This window comes from Amblyraja radiata, chromosome 26, assembly GCF_010909765.2.
Source record: "Amblyraja radiata isolate CabotCenter1 chromosome 26, sAmbRad1.1.pri, whole genome shotgun sequence".
Taxonomy (NCBI): domain Eukaryota; kingdom Metazoa; phylum Chordata; class Chondrichthyes; order Rajiformes; family Rajidae; genus Amblyraja; species Amblyraja radiata.
In genome coordinates, this window is record NC_045981.1 from 8,035,688 (window position 1) to 8,058,317 (window position 22,630).

A 22,630-nucleotide genomic window follows, 5' to 3' on the forward strand; every position below is an offset into this window, starting at 1 on the left:
GACCATTAAAGGTCAGCTTTGCTCAAAGGTCAGTCAGGATCATGTTGCACATCATTGTTACAGTTCATCACTTTCAAAGTGTGCGTAGCATTCCTGTAACCAGGATAGAGTGCAGCGACGACTGATTTGAAGGATATGGCTTGAGGTTCGTTCATTTTCTGGCTCCCCTAAACTGATGAGAATCGTAGAGTACGCAATATGCCCAGGTCACCAGATTACAGAATATGGTGAAGTACTGTCAATAACAAAGAGCTTGATCTGCCAGGTTTGCTTTAGAGTTATAGTCAAAGAGCTATAGCGCACAGAAACAGGACCTTCGGCCCAACTCGTCCATGCTGACCAAGTTGCCTAACCAGGCTAGTCTCACTAACTTTCACCTGGCCCATATCCCTCCAGGAATTTCTATCCGTGGAATAGCTTCTTCCCCTCTGTTATCAGGTTTTCAGGAAACATAGAAAATAGGTGCGGGAGTAGGCCATTCGTGCCAGCACCGCCATTCAATATGCACATGGCTGATCATCCTAAATCAGTACCCCATTCCTACTTTCTCCCCATATCCCTTGATTCCTAAGAGCTATATCTAACTCTCTCTTGAAAACATCCAGTTAATTGGCCTCCACTGCCCTCTGTGGCAGAGTATTCCACAGATTCACAACTCTCTGGGTGAAAACTGCTTCTTCCCCTTTTTCTACTCTTCCAATATCAGTCTTCTGAATAGTCCTTCAATAAGTTACGGTGCAGTCTACCTCATAGCGGACATTGGACTTCAATGCTGAGAATGATATTCTGCACTTTGTATCTTTCCCTTCACTCTACCTATTGTACTTTAATTTGGCTTGCTTGTATTTATGTATTTATGTATAGTATTATCCCTCTCTCTCTTTCTCTCCTTCTCTAGTCCTCTCTCAAACCTCTTCAGTAAACATAAGAGTCAAATCAGAAATGTGATGGAACATTCTTTGGCCCACCTTGGTGGATTCGATCACTTCAATATTGGAGAGGTTAAGCATCATGCAAAGCAGAGTAATTAGTGTGATCAGTAGACTAGACACTAAACTCAATATTCAGCCTCTCAATACACAGCAGATTATAACTGTAATAAATACATTGTTTGCAAGCTAAAAAACTCACCTCTCCCTGAGACCTCTGTCAACAAAAAAGGCAAGAGCAATAAAACTATGAAAATACATCTAAGTTCTCGTGTCTTAGCTGCTGGCAAAGAGAAACATTGATGGAACGAGCCTGTTTCATCATTATCTACAGCATGCGATATAAAAACAAAAATATTTCAAAAAAAGTCAAGACATAATCAGAAAATGTGAAAACACACAGCAAGCCAAGCTACATGTGCAGAGATAAAGCTGCTTTCATCTAGCTATCTAAAATAATCACTGTATTTTCTGCCACAAATTCTGCCTGACCTATTTAGTATATCCAGCACTTTTTATATTAATCCACTGCCAACATTACCTGATATAACGGTGAATCTGATGTTTTCATAAACCAACTCAAAGAAAGAGCTTTAATAAAACTCAGTGACAGCTTGCAAACATTGAACTTGGATGAATTATATCACATGTTTATATATATTCCGAGCTTTGCTTTTGAAATTTATGGTATCACTCACTATACCTTCCACACGTGAGAGGGTAACGCTGGATCTAGTATTGGGAAATTGGGACGGGCAAGTTAATGAAGTGTTTGTGGAGGAGTCTTTTGGGACCAGTGACCACAGTTTGATTGGGTTTAAGATAGTTATGGATAGGGACGGAGAGGGTCCATGTGTTAAAATGCTCAACTGGGGTAAGGCCAACTTTGAGGATGTGAGAGAAGGTCTCGCTCAAGTTGAGTGGAGCAGGTTATTAGAGGGGAAAGGAACATTGGCCAAGTGGGATGTTTTTAAAAGTGTACTGGAGAAAGCTCAGGATTTGTACGTCCTCGTTAGAGCGAAGGGCAAAGCAGGCAAACGTAAGAAAGCTTGACTGACGAGGGAAATTGAGACGTTAGTCAAAAACATGGGATGCATGGGACAGGTATAGGCAGCTGGGAGCAAGTGCATCCCTGGAGGAGTTTCGGGAACTAAGGAGTAAACTAAAAAAGGAAATCAGAAGGGCAAAAAAGGGTCAGGAGATAGCTCTGGCGGGTTGCATTAAGGACAATCCCAAAATATTTTATAAATACATAAGGGGGAAAAAGGCATCTAGAGAGAGAGTGGGACCTCTCAGGAATCAAAGCGGTCACCTCTGTGTGGAGCCACAGGAGATGGGCAAGGTCCTAAATCAGTATTTCTCCTCTGTATTTACCGAGGAGAAAGACAGTAGGATGGAGGAAATTGGAGCAGTCGCTGGAAGTGCCTTGAGAGCAGTCAGGGTTACTGTTGAAGAAGTACTGAAGGTATTGTCGTCTTTGAAGGTAGACAAATCTCCAGGGCCTGATCTGAAATATCCGAGGATATTGTGGGAAACTAGACAGGAAATAGCTGGAGCTCTGGTTGAAATTTACGAGTGGTCCTTAAATACAGGAGAGGTGCCGGAAGACTGGAGGGTGGCAAATGCTGTGCCTCTTTTCAAGAAGGGCTGCAGGGAAAATGCTGGGAACTATAGGCTGATGAGCTTAACATCTGTAGTTGGTAAGTTATTGGAGAGTATTCTGAGGGATAGGATATACAGGCATTTGAACAGGTAAGGGCTGATGAGGGATAGTTAGCATGGTTTTGTACGTGGGAGGTCATGTCTCACAAATCTGATTGATTTTTTTGAAAACGTGACCAAAATGGTTGATGATGGCAGAGCTGTAGATGATGTGTACATGGACTTCAGCAAGGCGTTCGACAAGGTTCCGCATGGTGGGCTGCTCTGGATGGTTAGATCGCATGGGATCCAAGGAGAGATAGCTTAATGGATAGCAAATTGGCTCCATGCAGAGGGTAATGGTGGAAGGTTGCTTCTCAGACTGGATGCCTGTGACTAGTGGTGTGCCTCAGGGTTCGGTGCTGGGCCCGTTACTGTTTGTCATCTACATCAATGATTTGGATGAGAACATACAGGGCAAGATTAGCAACTTTGCTGATGATACAAAAGTTAGTTGTTTTGCAGATAGTGAAGATGGTTGAGAACGATTGCAGGAGGATCTGGATCGACCGGCCAGGTGGGCAGAGGAATGGTGGATGAAATTTAATGCAGAGAAGTGTGAGGTGTTGCATTTTGGGACGTCGAACAAGGGCAGGACATACACAATAAATGGAAGGCCTCTGGGTAGTGTTGTAGAGCAGAGGGATCTAGGAGTACAGGTGCATGGTTCCTTGAAGGTCGAGTCGCAGGTAGATAAGGTGGTCAAAAAGGCTTTTGGCACTTTGGCCTTTATCAGTCAGAGTATTGAATATAGAAGTTGGGAGGTCATGTTGCAGTTGTATAAGACGTTGGTGAGACCGCATTTAGAATATTGTGGTCTGGGCACCATGTTGTAGGAAAGATATTGTCAAGCTTGAAAGGGTTCAGAAAAGATTTATGAGGGGATGTTGCCAGGACTAAAGGGTGTGAGCTATATGTAGAGGTTGAGTAGATTGGGTCTCTATTCCATGGAGCGCAGGAGGATGAGGGGAGATCTTATAGAGGTATATAAATCATGAGAGGAATAGATCGGGTGGATGCACAAAGTCTTTTGCCCAGAGTAGGGGAATTGAGGACCAGGGGACATAGGTTCAAGGTGAAGGGGAAAAGATTTAATAGGAATCCTAGGGGTAACTTTTTCACACAATGGTTGGTGGGTGTATGGAACAAGCTGCCAGAGGAGATAGTTGAGGCTAGGACTATCCCATCGTTTAAGAAACAGTTAGACAGGTACATGGATAAGTTAGGTTTGGGGGGATATGGACCAAGTGCAGGCCAGTGTGGGCGATTTGGGCCAAAGGGCCTGTTTCCACACTGTATCATTCTATGAATCAATGTGCTGGTGCTATGAAACACACTCCAAATAATGCAAGGTCCTGTATTTACTGAGAGTCATAGGATCACAAATGTCCCCCTTGGCTTCCCTACATTACAGCAATTGCTTTTTACAACATAATTCATGCTAGATTATAGAATGTAACAAGTAAGGACACAATGTGCTGGAGTAACTCAGCGGCTCAGGCAGCATCTCTGGAGAGCATGGATGTGATGATTTGGGTCGGGATCCTTCTTCAGATCTATTAACAAACCGATTCTAACTATTAACAAACTTTCATCTTTAATTTTTGCACTGAAATATTAAGGTTCCATTCATCAGACGATACCTAAGCACGCAGGAGCTGTATATACACAAGACTGGGTTTATCCATTGAAAACAACAGCACCTACAGTACGCTAGTGGATGGCACTGCTTGTATACAGAGTACAAACAAGCACTGTGACATTCTCCACATGACGCAGGTCTGGGTATGGAAAACAGAAGCAACCCTGGGATCCATAAGCACTTGATCAAAGGGAGCAGAGTATCATGGTGACAGGAGGTGGGACAACAGCAACTATGATGTGGAGCCTTTCTCATTTTCTGCATGCCCTCTGACACCCTGCTCGCTGCAACCTGATTCCAGTTTAAAATATGTAACAGCCAATAGCATAGAATCAGAGATTTATCCCGCACGGAAACAGACCCCTTGGTCGAACTTGTCCCTGTCAACCAAGATGCTTAACTCAACTAGTCCCACCTGCCTGCATTCAGCCAACATCCCTCTAAACCTTTCCTGTCCATGTACCTGCCCAGATGTGTTTAAACATTGAACTTGACCAGTTATCAGAATTCTGCACTGATACATTGAAACACACCTCCAACACCTTCCGAGCAGCACCTTATTGAATAATTTCATTATTAAACACAAATCAATGATAAACATTGAAACATGAAGGAGAGAAGGACAAATTAATCACATCACCATAATATTCCGAATTAGTTAGTAACTACCAGACAGCATCTCACAGTAATTTATTTTCTACAATTTAGTAACATTGACCAATTCTTCTTGCAGATGTTACCAAAACAATAGATGACACTCCCAAAATATTCAACTAATGCATGAACTTTCCAATCCTCATGAGTCTGTTTTTATCTTCTTTTCTCATGACGTTGGTAGGTTTCAATTCCATTGCAGTCCATTAAAACATCGGACAAAAGCACAATGCTTCAAATAGAAGTAGAACATTTATGGTGCCTGAACATTATTCCCAAGTATAAACTTGCACTTAAAAACGTTTATCCATTTGCTGGATGGTAAAAGATCTTTGGAAGACCAAGCTGATTCTTTCCCAGAATGGAACTTTGGGACCCAGCCTGAAGATCCAAAATATCGCTTATCCATGTTCTCCACAGATGCTGCCTGACCCGCTGAGTTATTCCAGCACTTTGTGATTTTTGCTCAAGATCGCAGCATCTGCAGTTCCCTCTGTCTACTGATTCTTCCCCTTGTAGTCCAGAAGGCACTTGTAGTCCAGAAGGCCAATTATGACACCATATCTATTGCCCCAATTGGCTTTCAATATGTGGCAAGATCTTTCTGTCATAGATCAGATGTTAAGTTCTGCATTCAGTAGGCCAAAAGAGCAGTGCAATATTTTTCTTTGAGCAGAACACAACAATTCTGTCAAGTTGGAAACTCAAACCAAAACACGTTACCATTTGTGATGCCAATTATTCCTATTCTGTGTGTCTGAAATTAACTTCTTCTAATCAACTCAGCTGCAAATGGCACTTTGGAACCAGCAGAAATTTTCATACAATGCAACAATATTTAAGGTGGAGAAGAGGAATTGCTATTGCTGATCATCACATGAATAGGTCCTGCTGTTTAAGGTACATTAGACATTAAGCACACATGCATTCTCACCTCTTTTTCATGCATTCGAACTTGAGTCTGATCACTGATGAATGTGCTAACATTTCCCAGGTTTGCTTGAGGCAAAATCTACAGAAAAATAAGAAAACAACATATTGAGTTCATTGAAAAAGGTCGTGGTATTGGAAGGTGAGGAATCGTTTGTGACTCTCAATTTCATAATGCAGATTTCAGGTACGTAAAACCCCAATAATCTGGCATCCTTAAGACATTGGTGGGGCCGGATTAGTCGACTCTCTGGACCACTAGCTGTTCTTTCTATTAATATTCCAATACACTTTTATAGACGCAATACTGTATTATTATAACATTTCCAGTGAACCAGGTGAGTTTATAGGGAGCATGAAAGCTGGTTGCTACTGATTGGAAAGAGAACACAGGAACCAGTAAGTGGGAAAGGAGCATGGAAATCTTGTCCCAGTGGAAAGGGAGCTTGGTAACCGGATCCCAGGTGAGTGGGAAAGGAGCGTGGGAATTGAGTGATAGGTGATTGAAGAGAGAGCGTGGGCACCGCAGGTGGTCCCAGGTGAGTGGAGAGGGAAAATGGGGACCAAGTCCCAGGCGAGCAGAATGGGAGCGTGGAAACTGGGTCCCATGTGAGTGGAGAGCGTGGGAACCAGGTCCCAGGTGAGTGGAAACAGGTGGGAAGCAGTGAGTGGAAGGTGTGCAAGAAAACAGAGATCCCCTTAAGTGGAAAGGGAGCACTGGATTTAAGAGCCCTGTGAATGGAAAATGAATGTGTAAACCAGGACCTTGTGAATGCAATGGAGACACAGAAAGTATGAACCTGTTGAGTTGAACAGGAGCACGGGCAAACCTCACTTGGTGAGCCGGATGCCGAACACATCAGTATTTGCGAATAGTCAGAGGGTGGATTATCGGAATTTTATGTATTTGTCTCCTCAATCTCCTGAGCCGTGATCATTTGGGAATCAAACACCTACCGGAGACAAAGGTATTGGTTTTTCTCGTAAATATCTGGGGTTTTCAATCTGAAAAACAAAAATAATGCCAAAATTGTTACTGATTGTGGAGGTCTCATTTTCCCCATTTAACTCTGAAACACACTGTCAACCAACTTCAAGGCAAAGCTTGCCGACAGTGCAATTTGTTTCTAACCAGTCGTAATTGATTTTGGAGTATTTGCCCATATTGAGATTATTACTCAAATCCTACCCAATCCCAAAACAAGATAATAAAATCTTCACTTCCTAAACAAAAAGAGGTGAGATTTAACTGGTTCTTTTATTGGTCCATATTTCAAGGCCAACACAGCAAATATTTAAACTCAAGTAATAGTAATCGCATAATGTTTTGGCTTCCCAGCCTAGTGCTATTTCGGGTGGTGTCTTTGTTCACTGGTCTAAACCATTGATATAAAAGCCATTGCCATAATGCAAATATGGTATTAATGGAAAATTAAAATAGCCAATAATCTCAGGTCTGTTTGTTCTATAGAACGTAGAACAGTACAGCTAAGGAACAGTCTGTTCAGCCCACCACCTTTGTCCTGACCATGATGCCAATCTGATATCAAATGTCTGCACATGTTTAAGAAAGAACTGCTGATGCTGGAAAAATCGAAGGCAGACAAAATTGCTGGAGAAGCTCAGCGGGTGAAGCAGTGAAGGAATCGGTGACGTTTCGGGTCGAGACTTCTTCAGACTGTCTGCACATGGTCTGTATCCCTCTATTCCCTATCTGTGAACTTGTCTGGCTGAATGCCCCTCGATTGTTGTTATAATTTACTACATGTTTTTTATGATAGACCAATGATAATGTATATGGCTATTGAGGTTGCGAAATGCATAAAGTAATAAATCCAAATTGTGCTTCTTTTCCATAAACAAACTTGACTCAACCTTCCTGTAATAAAACAGTCAATGGTTGACAAATGTATTGACAATCTTACCAGCCACCACCAACTCCACATTTAGAATAAGAGAAAGCAAACTCAACTTGAAAACATGAAGGTAGACAAAAATGCTGGAGAAACTCAGCAGGAGAGGCAGCATCTATGGACCGAAGGAAATAGGCAACGTTTCGGGCCAAAACTCTTCTTCAGACTGATGTGAGGGTGGGGTGGCGGGAAGAAGAAAGGAAGAGGAGGAGCCAGAGGGCTAGAGGGAGAGCTGAGAAGGGGAGGAGACAGTAAGTACTACCTGAAATTAGAGAAGTCCTCAGAAACATGACTCACTTCAAACCCAGCCCCAACCACACCCCGGTTCTTTAGTTTTGGCCTAGATTTATTATTTCACATATACTGAGGTACAGTGAAAAGCTTAGTTTTGCCTGCTATTAAATAAGATCAGATAATACTATATATAAATACAATCAAGTCAAACTCAGGTAAAGCAAAGGGGAAGATACAGAGTGCAGAATATACAGTAGTCCTCAACATTGTAGCTCATCAATCCAGGGACAGAATTCAATATCTGCAATGGGTAGAGGTGATTCAGACGGCACCCTATCTTATGGAAGGACAATTCAGAAGCCTAACACTGGAGAGGAAGCTGTTCCCAAGCCTGGTGGTGCGCACTTTCATGCTTCTGTACCTTTTGCCCAACAGGAGCAAGGAGAAGGGAAAATGACCAAGTTGGGACCTCTTTGATTATATTGGTTGCCTTTCCGAAGCTGTGTGAACTGTAAATGGAGTTGATGGTGAGGAGTCAGGTGTGTGATGGACTGGGCTACATTCACAACTCTGTGCAATATTTTGCAGTCTTGCCAGAGCTGTTCCCGAACTAAGCTGTGATACAACCCGACCGTATGTTTTCAATGGTGCATCTTTCAAAGTTTGTAAGAGTCATTGGAGACATGCTGAATTTCCTCAGTCGACTAAGTAAGTCGAGACGTTGGTGTCCTTTCATGGTTGTTGTATCAATGCGGTTGGTCGTTGGCAGTATTAACTCCAAGGAACTTAAAACTCTCAACCATTTCCACTTCAGCACCATTGATGCCAATTGGCTTGTACTCCACCAGCCTCCTGAAGTTGATAACTTTGTCTTGTTGACATTGAAGGAGAGGTTAAGTTCTCTATCTCCCACCAGCTGTTTTTTGTCAGGCTGCTCATTTATCCTACTTTGGCTGAAGTAAACTAATGTCGTGGATGCTAGCAATCACAGATAGTGACTAACTACGGATAGGTTCAGTTGGCTGTCTGGTCAGAGCTCATATACTGCTTTTTATCAAGGAAGTTGTCTTTATCTACGACACTTAATAGTCATACAGTGATACAGCGCGGAAACAGGCCCTTTGGTCCAACGCCTACACCGTTCAACATGTCCCAGCTACACTAGTCCCACCTGTCCGCATTTGCCCATATCCCGCCAAACCTGTCCTATCCATGTACCTCTCTAACTGTTGCTTAAAAGTTGAGATAGTCCCTGCCTCAACTACCTCCTCTGTCAGCTTGTTCCATACATCCAGCACCCTTTGTGTGAAAAAAATATCCCTCAGATTCCTATTAAATCTTTTCCCCTTCACCTTAAGCCTATGTCCTACTTTGCCCACCTACTCTGGGCAAGAGATTCTGTGCACCTACCTGATCTATTCCTTTTATACACCTCTATAAGATCACCCCTCATCCTCCAGCGCTCCAAGTCATAGAGTCCCAGCCTACTAAACCTCTCCCTATAGCTCAGACCCTCTAGTTCTGACAACATCCTTGTAAATCTTCTCTGTACCCTTTCCAGCTTGACAATATCTTTCCTATAACATGGTGTCCAGAACTGAACACAATACTCTTAATGCGGCCTCTCCAACGTCTTATATAACTATTGCATGACCTCCCAACTTCTGTACAATACTCTGCCTGATGAAGGCCAATGTGCCAAAAGCCTTCTTGACCACCCTATCAACCTGCAACTCCAACTTCAAGGAATCATTCATCAGCATTCCTAGAGCCCTCTGCTCTATAACACTCCCCAGAAGTTAACTATTCACTGTGTAGGTCCTGCCCATGTGTGACTTCCCAAAATGAAACACCTCACCATTCCCTGTATTAAATTAATTGAGCAAGAATGCTTCTAATTTATACTGAGAATTTGTATTAAACTAAGGAGTATTCCAATAAAGTCTTCCTGAAATGTTCCTGAACCAATATTGTTTGAACACAATAGTGCCATCCATGGCTGTCTGGGCCCACACATTCATAGCATATTCTCAAGTGTGGTAACTGAAGGTAATCAACACCAATGGAGCCATTTGCTATAAACATGTGAATTATATGCTGGAATAGGCCACACAATTGCTCGAACCTGCTCTGCCATTTAATAAGATCATAGCTAAGATCATAAGTGATAGGAGCAGAATTTGGCCATTTGGCTCATCAAGTCTACTCCAACATTCAATCATGGCTGATCTATCTCTCCCTCCTAACCCCATTCTCCTGCCTTCTCCCCATAACCCCTGGCACCTGTACTAATCAAGAATCTATTTCTGCCATAAAAATATCCATTGACTTGGCCTCCACAGCATTCTGTGGCGAATGATTCCACAGATTCACCACCCTCTGACTAAAAAAATTCCTCATCTCCCTCTTAAAGGAACGTCCTTTAATTCTGAGGCTATGACCTCTAGTCCTAGACTCTCCCACACTAGTGGAAGCATCCTCTCCACATCGACTCTATTCAAGCCTTTCACTATTCGATAAGTTTCAATGAGGTCCCACCTCATCCTTCCAAACTCCAGCGAGTAAAGGCCCAGTGCTGTCATACGCTCATCATATGATAACGCACATTCTTGTAAATCTCATTTGGACCCTCCCCAGAGCTAGCACATCCTTCCTCAGATATGGTGCCCAAAATTGGACACAATACTCTAAATGCAGCCTGACCACCACCTTATAGAAATGTTTTAGCTGATTATAGCTAATTAGCTGATGTGATTACAATCTCAATATCACATACTGCCTATCCACAATGATCTTTCACTCCCTTGATTGAAAAGAGTATATCTACTTCTGTCTTAAAAAATTTCAGACTCTGCTTCAATCGGCCCTTGCAGAATAATATTCCAAAGCATCACGATCCTCTGAAAAGAAGATTCTCGTCATTTCTGTATTAAATAGGAAACACATTATATTTAAGCAGTGGCCTAATTCTAGATTCTCTGACAAACAGAAATGTACTTTCTGCGTCCATCCTTTCCACTCTTCAGAATACTGCATGTATCAATCAAGATGGCATAGTGGTGCAGTACTAGGTTAGCTGCCTTACAGCACCAGAGACCCAGGTTCTGTCTGTACGCAGTTTGTACGTTCTCCCTGTGATCATGTGGGTTTTCTCTGGGTGCTCCGGTTTCCTCCCACACTAAGACATAGAGGTTTGTAGGTTAATTGGCTTTAGTAAAATTGTAAATTGTCCCCTACACTAGTGTAGGTTAGTGCTAGTGTACAGGATATTCGCTGGTCGGCGCAGAGGTAGTGGGCCAAATGGCCTGTTTCCACGCTGCATCTCTAAAGTCTCAAGTAAAGTCTCACTCTTCAAAACTGCAGGGAATACAAGTCCACCCTTCTGCCCAAAACTACCTGAAAATATATCCTTCCCATTCCAGGCATCATTCTCATTTTATTGCACGTTTTCAGTCAACATGTCCTAGCTACAAATACCTCAGCCAAAATATCCAAGAACAAATGTATGTTATGTACAGGAAAAGTGACCACTGATTTACTAATTCACCGGATGTTCATTTATTGTATCATTGAGTATTATATATTTATCTGTGTTACTGCATTAACGTGCCTGTTTAGCTGCAGCAAGCATTGTTCATTGCCGGTACATATGATAATTAAACTCTCTCGATCTTCTTGACACCACACTCAACATGCAAAAATAAGTTTTTGATCCAAGAAACAATTGGATTTGGTTGGGTCTTAATTCATGAATTAATTTTGTGTCAGTGAAATCTCAAGTATCAATTCAAATCTTTTCCAGAAAATGATCTTTTAAAAGATTTTGATCAAACATTTTATTAGCTTAATTCTTAAAAATGATTTTCAAAGGCTAGCTGCAAATTGTCACAATTCTGAAGGATCAGGTCATTCTGAGCTGAGCATTTCAAATATAAAGTACTTTTGCACAAATATGATTTTAAAATTCATTCAAGGGATATGGGCTTCACTGAACCAGCATTGAACCTTCAAGCTACAAATGAGAAGGTGGTGGTGTGCTCCCTTCCGCATTTCTTGAGAAGCGAGTATACCCACAATGCTATCAAGAGAGAATTCACAGGATATTGACCCAGTGATATTGAAGCCAAATATTTCAGTTAGAATGGTGAGTAGTTTGTAGAGCAACTTGCAGACGGTGGTCTTCCCATGCGTTTGTTGCCCTTGTGAAAATGTCGTCCCTCATGTTCCAATTAAATCTTTCCCCTTACACCTTAAACCTAAGCCCTCTGATTCTTGATTCCCCAACGCTGGGGGAAAAAGACAGTACATTCACCATATATATTCCCCTCGAGACTCTACACACCTCTGTAAGATAATTCCTCAGTCTCTTTAGCTCCAAGGAATAAAGTCCAAGCCTGCCCAAACTCTCCCTGTGGTTCAGGCCCTCAAGTCATGTCAACATCCTCATGAATCTTCTCTGCACCGTTTCTAGATTAATGTATCTTTCCTATAGCAGCGTGACCAAAACTAAACACGATACTTCACTTATGGCCTCACCAACATCTTGCACAAGCATTGTGCATCAGTAGTGTATTATTCTATGTTGTATTGGATATTTATTTATTTATTTATTGTGTTGCTGTGTTCATGTGTGTACAAAGCTGCAGCCAGTAAGAATTTTATTGTCCCATTTCCAGTGCACATGAAGATTAAGCTCTCTTGACTTGAAGACTACATGCTGTGTGGTGAAAGAAGTGATTGGTTCAGGAGACCAACAGCAGCGAGGAAGAACTTGGATGTCCAGACATTCAATCCTGTTATCTTCTAGTAGGTAAAAGAGAGAAAAGCCAATGACCAGGGTGATAGAAGGAACACAGCCACACCTGATCTCCTTTTGAAACTTGATCAGACTTTGGCCATGGGCGGCTTCAATAGCTGAGGAATCCTGAATAAATCCAAACGTTGTGCAATCAGCCAACGTCCCTACTTCTGGCCTTATAATTAAAGCAATGAGATTAAGGTTAGTCCTTGGGCATTATCCTACCTCCAGGAACTCCTGCAGAGATCAGTAATGAACTATGTACTCTAATACACCATTTCCAAATAACATTAAGATGTTCAGCAGGTCCCACTCCAACTGCGTGTTATATTATCACCTAAGGATAATTATAAATATTACACTTTAACGGCACCTTGTTTTTCTGTTTCTTACACCTTGTTACCTGAACAATGAATGACAAGGGTGTCGAGACTCTCAATTATGACCCTATGGAGATGTCAAATAATTTAGTTATTAAATAACAGCACTTTACTAATTAAATTTCAAGCCTGTGCACATTAATCAAGTCTCATCACACCTTCAAGTTAGAAAGTATTCAATAATATGTGAATAGTACTTTAACCTAAGAAACATGTCTAAGCCTGAAAATTATTGGAGACTGACGAAAAAGTCAGAGAAGTACACAATTTCATTTTATGCACCAATGAAATCTTGGTATCAATGCTATCCAAACGAAAATCCATCATGAAGATGCTCAGAGTTTAACTACGGACCATAAATGAGTGAGCCTGCATAATTCACAAATGTGTTAGGACTGGAATAAATAATAGCAGTTTGCCATTCCTCAATGTTAAAATAAGCTCTTGGTAAACCTGTTTCAATAATCCCTGATATTACAGGAAGAGGAGTGGATTCATATTTTGAACCGCATTCAAATCAAGCTGGGAATGCTGTTCTCATTTAAAACACAAAGTGATGGATTAATTTAGTGGGATAGGCAGCATCTGTGGAAGGAATGGACAGGTGACAATTCTGGTTAGGACACTATTCAGACTGCTGGTCCTGCTGGCATTTTTAAAAACATTGAGGTTCAGAGCAAAAATGCACATGAACATGTTAACAACCAAGCAGATCTTAAGTATCCACCAAATGGATTTGGAATAGGAGTTTGTACAATATACAAATGGCAAGGATTGTACGTGGCGACACAAAGGTCTGCTGTAAACCTTGACACAAGCTCAAAAACAGGGAATTCATTAATACATTTAAAAAAGTGCTTCTCTGGCACACCAACAATGGATAAATAAAGCCCATGGTATAATAAAAGATCATAAAAAGCTCAAAAATATATTGTTGTGGATTGAAGGATGATTGTACAAGAAAAGACACAAACGGGTCTTTTCTGGTTCACACGATACAAGTGTTATGCCTCAGGGATCAGTGTCTCAACTTCAAACAATTTACATAACTGACTTGGATAGGACGCTCAACATATGGTTCATGACACAAAGACAGGTACAAGTAAGCTATGAAGACGACAAAAGGGGGCTATGAAGTGAAATATAATTAATCACTGCCAAATTTATACTACATTACACACACACACATATATATATATAGGAGTATAATATAGGGAAATGTAGATCTACCCATTTGGCAAAGTAATTATCAAATGCATTGGAACTGGAACAATGTAATTCTTACTTGCTGCAGATTTAGACACATTAAAAGTGACAACACAAATAAATATACAAGATTATCAGCTACTTGACGTCATTCAGACCATGACAGTGCAGGTCAACATATAGAGCGACCTTTGTGCAACGTCCATAATAGTTCAGTGCCGAGGTAGGGTTGTGGTAAGTGGTTGGTCAACAGTCTGATGGTTGACAGGAAGAAGCAGTTCTTGATCCTGGAGATAAAGTTACTCTGGCTTCAGTACCATCTTCCTGATAATAGCAACGAGATGAGAGCGTGGCCAGGATAGTGTGGGTCTTTGACGATGTCAGCTGCCTTCTTGGGGCAGTGCTTACAGGAGATCCTTTCATTGATGAGTTGATATTCACGATAAACTGAGCAATGCCCATCTTCGTCACAGCCTCCTTCATTCCTGAGCATTTGAAATACCAAATCAGGCCGTGAAGCAAACAGTCAGTATGCTCTCCACCACTGTCTTTGGAAGTTTGATAGAGTATTTGGTGATGTTAATATTTAATTGTTACATGCACCAGGACCAGCACAATGAATTCTATGTTGCTGCAACATCACAGGCATATTAAACACAACGCACAACAATAGATATAGAATAATCAATAATACAATAAATTACCAATTATAATAATAATAATAATAAATTTTATTTATGGGCGCCTTTCAAGTCTCAAGGACACCTTACAAAAATTTAGCAGGTAGAGGAAAAACATGTAAGGGGAATGAAATAAATAGTAGAGACATGACTAGTACACAAAGTAAAGACAGAATACAATTCAAAACACAATACGAGGCAATTAATGCACAGATGAAAAGGGAGGGGGACGTGGGGCTAAGGATAGGCAGAGGTGAAGAGGTGGGTCTTGAGGCGGGACTGGAAGATGGTGAGGGACACGGAATTGTGGATCAGTTGGGGGAGGGAGTTCCAGAGCCTGGGAGCTGCCCTGGAGAAGGCTCTGTCCCCAAAACTGCGGAGGTTGGACTTGTGGATGGAGAGGAGACCGGCTGATGTGGATCTGAGGGACCGTGAGGGTTGGTAGGGGGAGAGGAGGTCAGTGAGATATGGGGGGGCCAGATGGTGGAGGGCTTTGTAGGTGAGGATCAGGATTTTGTAGGTGATCCGGTGGGAGATGGGAAGCCAGTAGAGTTGTTTGAGGACTGGAGTGATGTGATGCCAGGATTTGGTGTGGGTGATGAGTCGGGCGGCTGCGTTCTGGACCAGTTGGAGTCGGTTGATGTAGGTGGAGCTGATGCCAAGGAGAAGTGAGTTGCAATAGTCCAATCGGGAGGAGATGAAGGCATGGATGAGTCAAATTATACAAGGGAACCAGATCATAATAGTGCGAATCAAAGTACATAGCACAAGAGTCCATAGTTCGGTGCTGAGGAAGGATTGCGATTAGGGTTGTGCACTGGTTCAAGAGCCTGATGGTTGATAGGAAGCAGTTTGATCTTGAACTTGGAGGTAACAGTTCTCAGGCTCCTATACCTTCTTCCAAGTGGCAGCAGTGAGATGAGAGCCTCAGATGACAGTATTTGACGATATTAGCTGCCTTTTTGAGGCAGTGCTTCCTGTAGGTCCCTTCACGATACCCGTGATGGACCTGACAAAGTTCACCATTTTCTGCAGCCACGCGAACCAGGCCATGCTGCACCCAGTCAGTATGCTCACCGCTGTACACTTGTGCAACCTCGATATTCAGTGAAATGTTGAATCCTCTCAAACTTAGGTGTAAGTAAAAGCATTGGTGAGCTTTCTTTGCAATTGAACTAATGTATTGGGCCCAGTACAGATCTGTGCGCCTAACTTGAAGCTGTCGACTCTCCACTGCTGTCCGGACATTGAAGATAGGTTCATGGGTCCTCGGCTTTCCCTTCAACTCGCAATACTGTTGCATAATGGCTCCAGGATTTAGACAGTGACAATGAAGAACGAGATCCAGAGGAACCTGCAGGTGACACGTGTTTCCATGTATCTACTATCCTCGTCCTGCAAGGTTGTAGAAGTTGCGAGTTTTACGGTTCCTGGTGGAGTATCTAGTAGGGTGTGGCATTAGGACTTCATGGCAATATCTCCAGAACCTCAATCCTGACTTCAGCCAGGATTTGACAGAAATTGACAGTAGAGTCTTAAAGGCTTAGCCATCAATGGAGAGAGAACTTGATGGTAACTAACTCCATCTATCCTAAGATTGATAAAATCATGAACCTGACAACCTGAATATATATAATTTTTTTAATCACGCCTTGGCATCAGAATTCGGGAAATGACAATGCACGTCTGTTGAAGAGTCTTGTGTTTGCTTCTATTCAGTTTCCTCCATTCCTTTTCCAAGGCTTACAGCATTTGCTAAGGTATGGTTCCATTGGTGTTTGTCATCTGCCAGAACTCACAAAAGTGCAGCAGAGACTAAAAGAACAAGGAGAGTACTTAAAAACACATACATTTACTATCATGAGCATTTATGATTTTTTTTATTCATAGAATAATGAAAGCCTAGGACTGTCACATCTGTCCTCTAATCAGAGTTCAATTGCCATTCTAAACCACAAAAACAAAGCTCAAGCTGTTCACTGCTATCCTTTGAACACTGACGAGATTATGCCTCCTGGCATTTGTTTGTATTTTTGTACAGACAGACAATTTCATTTAGTTGTTGACTCTTTAAACTGCTTTTCTCGCAAAGTAGATTAATTTTTTGTGACAGATAACGGAGAATTAATAATTTCCCTCCCACCACTGCTTGCCAGGATTTACTGTCACTGGCACAAATTCTGTTTTTTAAATGTTGCCACCATGTTATTTAATTAGGTGGATATGTTTAAAGCCTGACAGGGTTTAGTTGTATTTTTTATGACAATTATATTTTAAGCATAATAACCAAACATACAATTATAAAAAGTCGCAAAGAGATCCAAATTTTCTTATGTACTTTCACAACAGCTGTAGCCTTCTGCGCCTCTGTAGTCCAGTAAATTTCCCAGAGCAGTTCAGTGGTGCAGCTGTTTGTGGTGTCTCCTTCACTGACTACTGAAATCACTTTGAAGTTTGTAGAAGCCAATACCAATCTATTTGCTCTCATGCAAAGCCACAACTAAAGGATATGGGATGACTGTATTCCCTTTGATCTGTTTATTACTAATATTGTATTCTCAATTGAGTTAGTCACTGAACTGCAACGCTATTGTGCAGCTATTGGCTATTCTATTTATATGACAAACCAGAAATCTGTCCGAGTTCCGAGAATTAAAGAAAATTTTAACTCTTTGTCATTACTTAAGTTTGCAGTTCTGAACGCAATATCAATCAAAACGAGTCAAAAATAATTAAACACTTAAAAATCAATTTTATTGAACCCAAAATTGAAATGTGTAAGCAAGTGTTTGTTTTAATCAACAAATTCTATAATTAAATGCTTAACATAAATGCTGTATGGAGGTAGAACTGAGACTTCCGATGCACCCTCCATGCTTCAACTGCACCCTCTGTCGGCGAGTGCTTGATAACAAAAGCACTTGATTCAAGAGAACAAAAATCAAAAGAAGGAGACACCCTAAAGAATAGGGAGCAATCATTTTTAGGAGTTGCAAGAAACAAATAATTATCAGGGAAGTCCAACGTATAATTTCTTCACAAACAAAGTACATAGCACCACAAACTGAGTAAATAGGTCTCCAATGGGAGGAAATCATTGGCTGGAAATCCATTCAACAAAAATATTCTGGATCAGAATGGTCAGGTAATAGTCACAATCAACAAAGCTAAGACAACCTAAACAATTTATGGGGGGGAAAAAATCACATTAGAATACTCTAAATAATTCTGGTGTTCATATTATAAAAAGGAAATAAGAGCCCTGAAGACAAAGTTACATCACAACACCAGAACTCAAGTCATATCTACCGGAAATTTTAACAGCTGGGACAGCTCAGAAGAGAGGAGCGAGTGATGTTATGATAGAGGTGTTTAAGATTACAAAAAAGGAGAGTTTCATAGGTAAGCATGAAGAAACATCTTCCACATACAAGGAAGCCCAGAACTAGGGAGTTGATGAAAATCCAAGTGAGTTAAAAAAAAAAACAGTGAATTTAAGAGAGATATCTTTGCCCGGCTCGAGTCTCTGGGCTGAGGCAATTAGCATGGGTTTTCAAAGGGAAAGCTGGACAAACCTATGAGAAGGAAAACAATAGAAGCCATGATAGACTTAGATGAAAGAACTGTGAAGGAGCACAAAAGCTAACATGATCCAAGTGGCCTGTTTTTGTTTTGCGAATACTGCATATGTTATGAAAATCAAAAGCAGACAAACAGAACATACCCCAAGATTCCAACTGTTTAATCTTGCTTCAAAATCACTGTCATCAGAAGATGCAACCGGTCTGGGTTCGGAAACCACCTGGGAACACAATCCAAAAAAAATTGTATTCAACTGTCAAGCAACAATTTAGGTATCAGAGAGAATAAAAAAATCCCTCCAAATGTATCCTACATAAAAGTTTCAAAAGAGACTGATGAAAATGAAGTGAGGGCATGAGCTAAAGTCTTAACTTCTGATAACAAGTTGAGCAGCGTATTTTCGTACCACTGTCCACTCCAGTGTGGGGAGCTTCATCTTTCTCAGCAATCTAGGTTTAGGTTTATTATCGTCACATGTATGGAGGTACAGTGAAAAGCTTTGCTTTGCAAGCTATCCAATCAGATCAGATAATACTATATAGAAATACAATCAAGTCAAACTCAAGTAGAACAGAAAGAGCAAAGGGGTAAATACAGAGTGAAGAGGAAAAGATGCGTTGGTAAAAGTAAACCAAAACAGTGAACATTATATCAGGAACAATCTTTTCCTCTATCTCGATTGTCATTGTATAATCATCATGACACAATAACAGCAGCATTTGAGTTTATTTTTAAATAAATCAAATAAATATGCATTTAGTAATGAGAACAGAGCACTTAGTCACTTTAAGCCTATTATCTTTAATTAGATTGTGTTCAATGTATCCAACCATATTTATCTGCATTAACCATATTCCTCACCAACATATATCCTGATCATGCTTAAATAACAGTTGAGCCCCAGAAATCACGCGCATTGGAGAAAAATGTGCATTGGAGAAAGATCCAAAGTGCCAGAGACGGTGTAGAGAAGATTCATCAGTATGTTGTGTGGCGCTAAAAGCCAAAGTGAGCCGCGATCCCCGGCAACGACACATCTCTACCAGATGAGCTTAATGCCTTTTACGCCCGTTTTGAACAGGCAAACAAAGCTCCATCCATAGTGCCCATCATTTATTTATTTGTCTCTGTACTCCACAATTCGAGATTTGTAATAGAAAAAAATCACATGTGGTTAAAGTGCACATTGTCAGATTTTAATGAAGGCCATTTTTATACATTTTGGTTTCACCATATAGAAATTACAGCAGTGTTTATATGCAGTCCCCCCATTTCAGAGCACCATAATGTTTGGGACACAGCAATGTCATGTAAATGAAAGTAGTCATGTTTAGTATTTTGTTGCATTTCCTTTGCATGCAATGACTTCTTGAAGTCTGCGATTCATTTAAGTATTAGTTTTTTCGCCGTTATCAGGCCATAATTTTGGAAAAATGCATCTGCCCCTACTCTTAAAATGTGGATTACAAACATGTCTGAGACGCTACATCTTGAAAATCTGAGACTTGTCTTAGCAGGAAAACCAGAGCAATTTTCGAAGACATGGATTCCATTCATTGATTCATTACAAGGATAGTATGGTGCAACACAACTTCGGAATTAAACCGACTTACGGGTTGGGTGATGGGTGGGGAGAGATATGAAGCAGGTATATCATCACTTTTTGTTTTTCTTTCTGTTTTTGTCTTTTTATTCCTTTACGTTTTTCTCATTTCTTTTACTTACTCACTCTTCGACTACACCTATTTGGTAGTCTAGGGGTTCTATTCTTACACATTCACTTTCTCTTTCATTTTCTCTCTTTCTTGCTTTTTATCTTTTTCTATTTCATCTTAACTAAAAATTAAAATTGAAGCTGTACAATAAATGTATTATGTCATATGCCGCGGTTTATACTTTTGTACACTGCTTCTAATAAAAATAATTAAAATTTTTTTTTTTTTTAATCTGCGATTCATGGACATCACCAGTTGCTGGATGTCTTCTCTGGTGATGCTCTGCCAGATGTATTGCAGCCATCTTTAGCCTATGCTTGTTTTGGGGGCTAGTCGCCTTCAGTTTTCTCTTCAGCATATAAAAGTAATGCTCAGTTGGGTTCAGATCAAGTGATTGACTTGGCCAGTCAAGAATTGACAATTTTTTAGCTTTGAAAAACTCCTTTGTTGCTTTAGCAGTATGTTTTGGAACATTGTTTAAGAAGGAACTGCAGATGCTGGAAAATCGAAGGTAGACAAAAATGCTGGAGAAACTCAGCGACTGAGGCAGCATCTATGGTGCGAAGGAAATAGGCAACGTTTTGGGTCAAAACCCTTCTTCAGACATCTTCTGTTTTGTATCGTGTTTAAGAAGGAACTGCAGATGCTTCTGTTTTGTATCTTTGTCTTGCTGTAGAATGACTGCCGGCCAATGATTTTTGAGGCATTTGTTTGAACTTGAGCAGATAGGATGTGTCTATACACATCAGAATTCATTATGCTACTACCATCAGCAGTTGTATCATCAATGAAGATAAGTGAGCCAGTACCTTCAGCAGTCATACATGTCCAGGCCATAACACCCCCACCACCGTGTTTCACAGATGAGGTGGTATGCTTTGGATCTTGGGCAGTTCCTTCTCTCCTCCATACTTTGCTCCTGCCATCACTCTGATATAAGTTAATCTTCGTCACATCTGTCCACAAGTCCTTTTTACAGAACTGTGGTTGCTCTTTTACGTACTTCTTGGCAAACTGTAACCCGGTCATCCTATTTTTGCAGCTAACCAGTGGTTTGCATCTTGCAGTGTAGCCTCTGTATTTCTGTTCATGAAGTCTTCTGCAGACAGTAGTCATCGACAAATCCACACCTGACTCCTGAAGAGGAGTCAAAGAGGCTCTAATCTGTCGGACAGGTGTTTGGGTTTTTTTCTTTATTATAGAGAGAATTCTTCAGTCATCAGCTGTGGAGGTGTTCCTTGGCCTGCCATTCCCTTTGCTATTAGTAAGCTCACCAGTCCTCTCTATATTCTTAATGATGTTCCAAACAGTTGATTTGGGTAAGCCTAAGGTTTGGCTGATGTCTCTAAAGGGCCTGTCCCACTTACGCGACTTTTTCAGCGACTGCCGGCACCCGTCATAGGTCGCTGATAATTTTCAACATGTTGAAAATTCAGCGGCGACCAGAGAGGCACTACGACTCTCTGGGTGACTAGGAGACTACTCACGACCATACAGGCGACACCCAGGCGACATGTCGCAGGGTGAAGCCTGTACGGTCGTGAGTAGTCGCCCAAAGAGTCATACCTTGTTCTGGTCGCCGCTGGATTTTCAACATGTTAAAAAATTTCGGCGACCTGTAACGACCTATGACAGGTGCCGGCAGTCGCCGAAAAAGTCGCGTAAGTGGGACAGGCCCTTAACAGTTTTATTCTTGTTTCTCAGTCTCATAATTGCTTCTTTGATTTTCATTGGCACAACTTTGGTCCTCATGTTGATAAACAGCAATAAACGTTTCCAAAGGTGATGGAAAGACTAGGTGCTGAGAGCCCTCTTAAGGAGGCATTAAGGAGGCAATCAAACACACCTCAGCAATTACAAACGCCTGTGAAGCCATGTGTCCTGAAATGGGGGGACTATGTATAAAACAGCTGTAATTTCTACATGGTGAAACTAAATGTATAAAATTACCCTTTATTAAAATTTGACAATGTGCGCTTTAACCACATGTGATTTTTTTAAAATTACAAATCTCAAATTGTGGAGTACAGCGGCAAATAAATCAATGATGGGTCTTTGTCCCAAACATTATGGAGGGCACTGTAAGTGCACCCATCCTCCACTGGCTCTGTCCTACAAATCTCAATGGCAGAAGTCATACCTGCTTTAACAAGGCAAAACACTTGAAGAGTGGACAACCCCGATGGAATCCCTGGACGGGTTCTGAAACTGTGCACCAATCAACTGGCCAGTCTTCGCCAACATTTTCAATCTCCCGTTCAACTGT

The 22,630-nt window shown here is 41.2% G+C and overlaps 1 protein-coding gene across 6 annotated transcripts in view; it reads right to left on the minus strand.

The window, feature by feature from the left end:
• Positions 1 to 22,630, minus strand: part of cep112 (centrosomal protein 112) — a 320,895-nt gene that overhangs the window by 220,202 nt on the left and 78,063 nt on the right. For 5 of the 6 annotated variants that reach the window (XM_033044129.1, XM_033044127.1, XM_033044131.1 and 2 more), the window contains exons 6-8: positions 18,792 to 18,869; positions 6,814 to 6,861; positions 5,861 to 5,938 (exon numbers count right to left, since the gene is read on the minus strand). In XM_033044129.1, coding sequence (XP_032900020.1) covers positions 5,861 to 5,938; positions 6,814 to 6,861; positions 18,792 to 18,869 — 204 coding nt within the window. The remainder of the gene's footprint in view (positions 1 to 5,860; positions 5,939 to 6,813; positions 6,862 to 18,791; positions 18,870 to 22,630) is intronic. The other variant, XM_033044128.1, reaches the window with a different exon arrangement.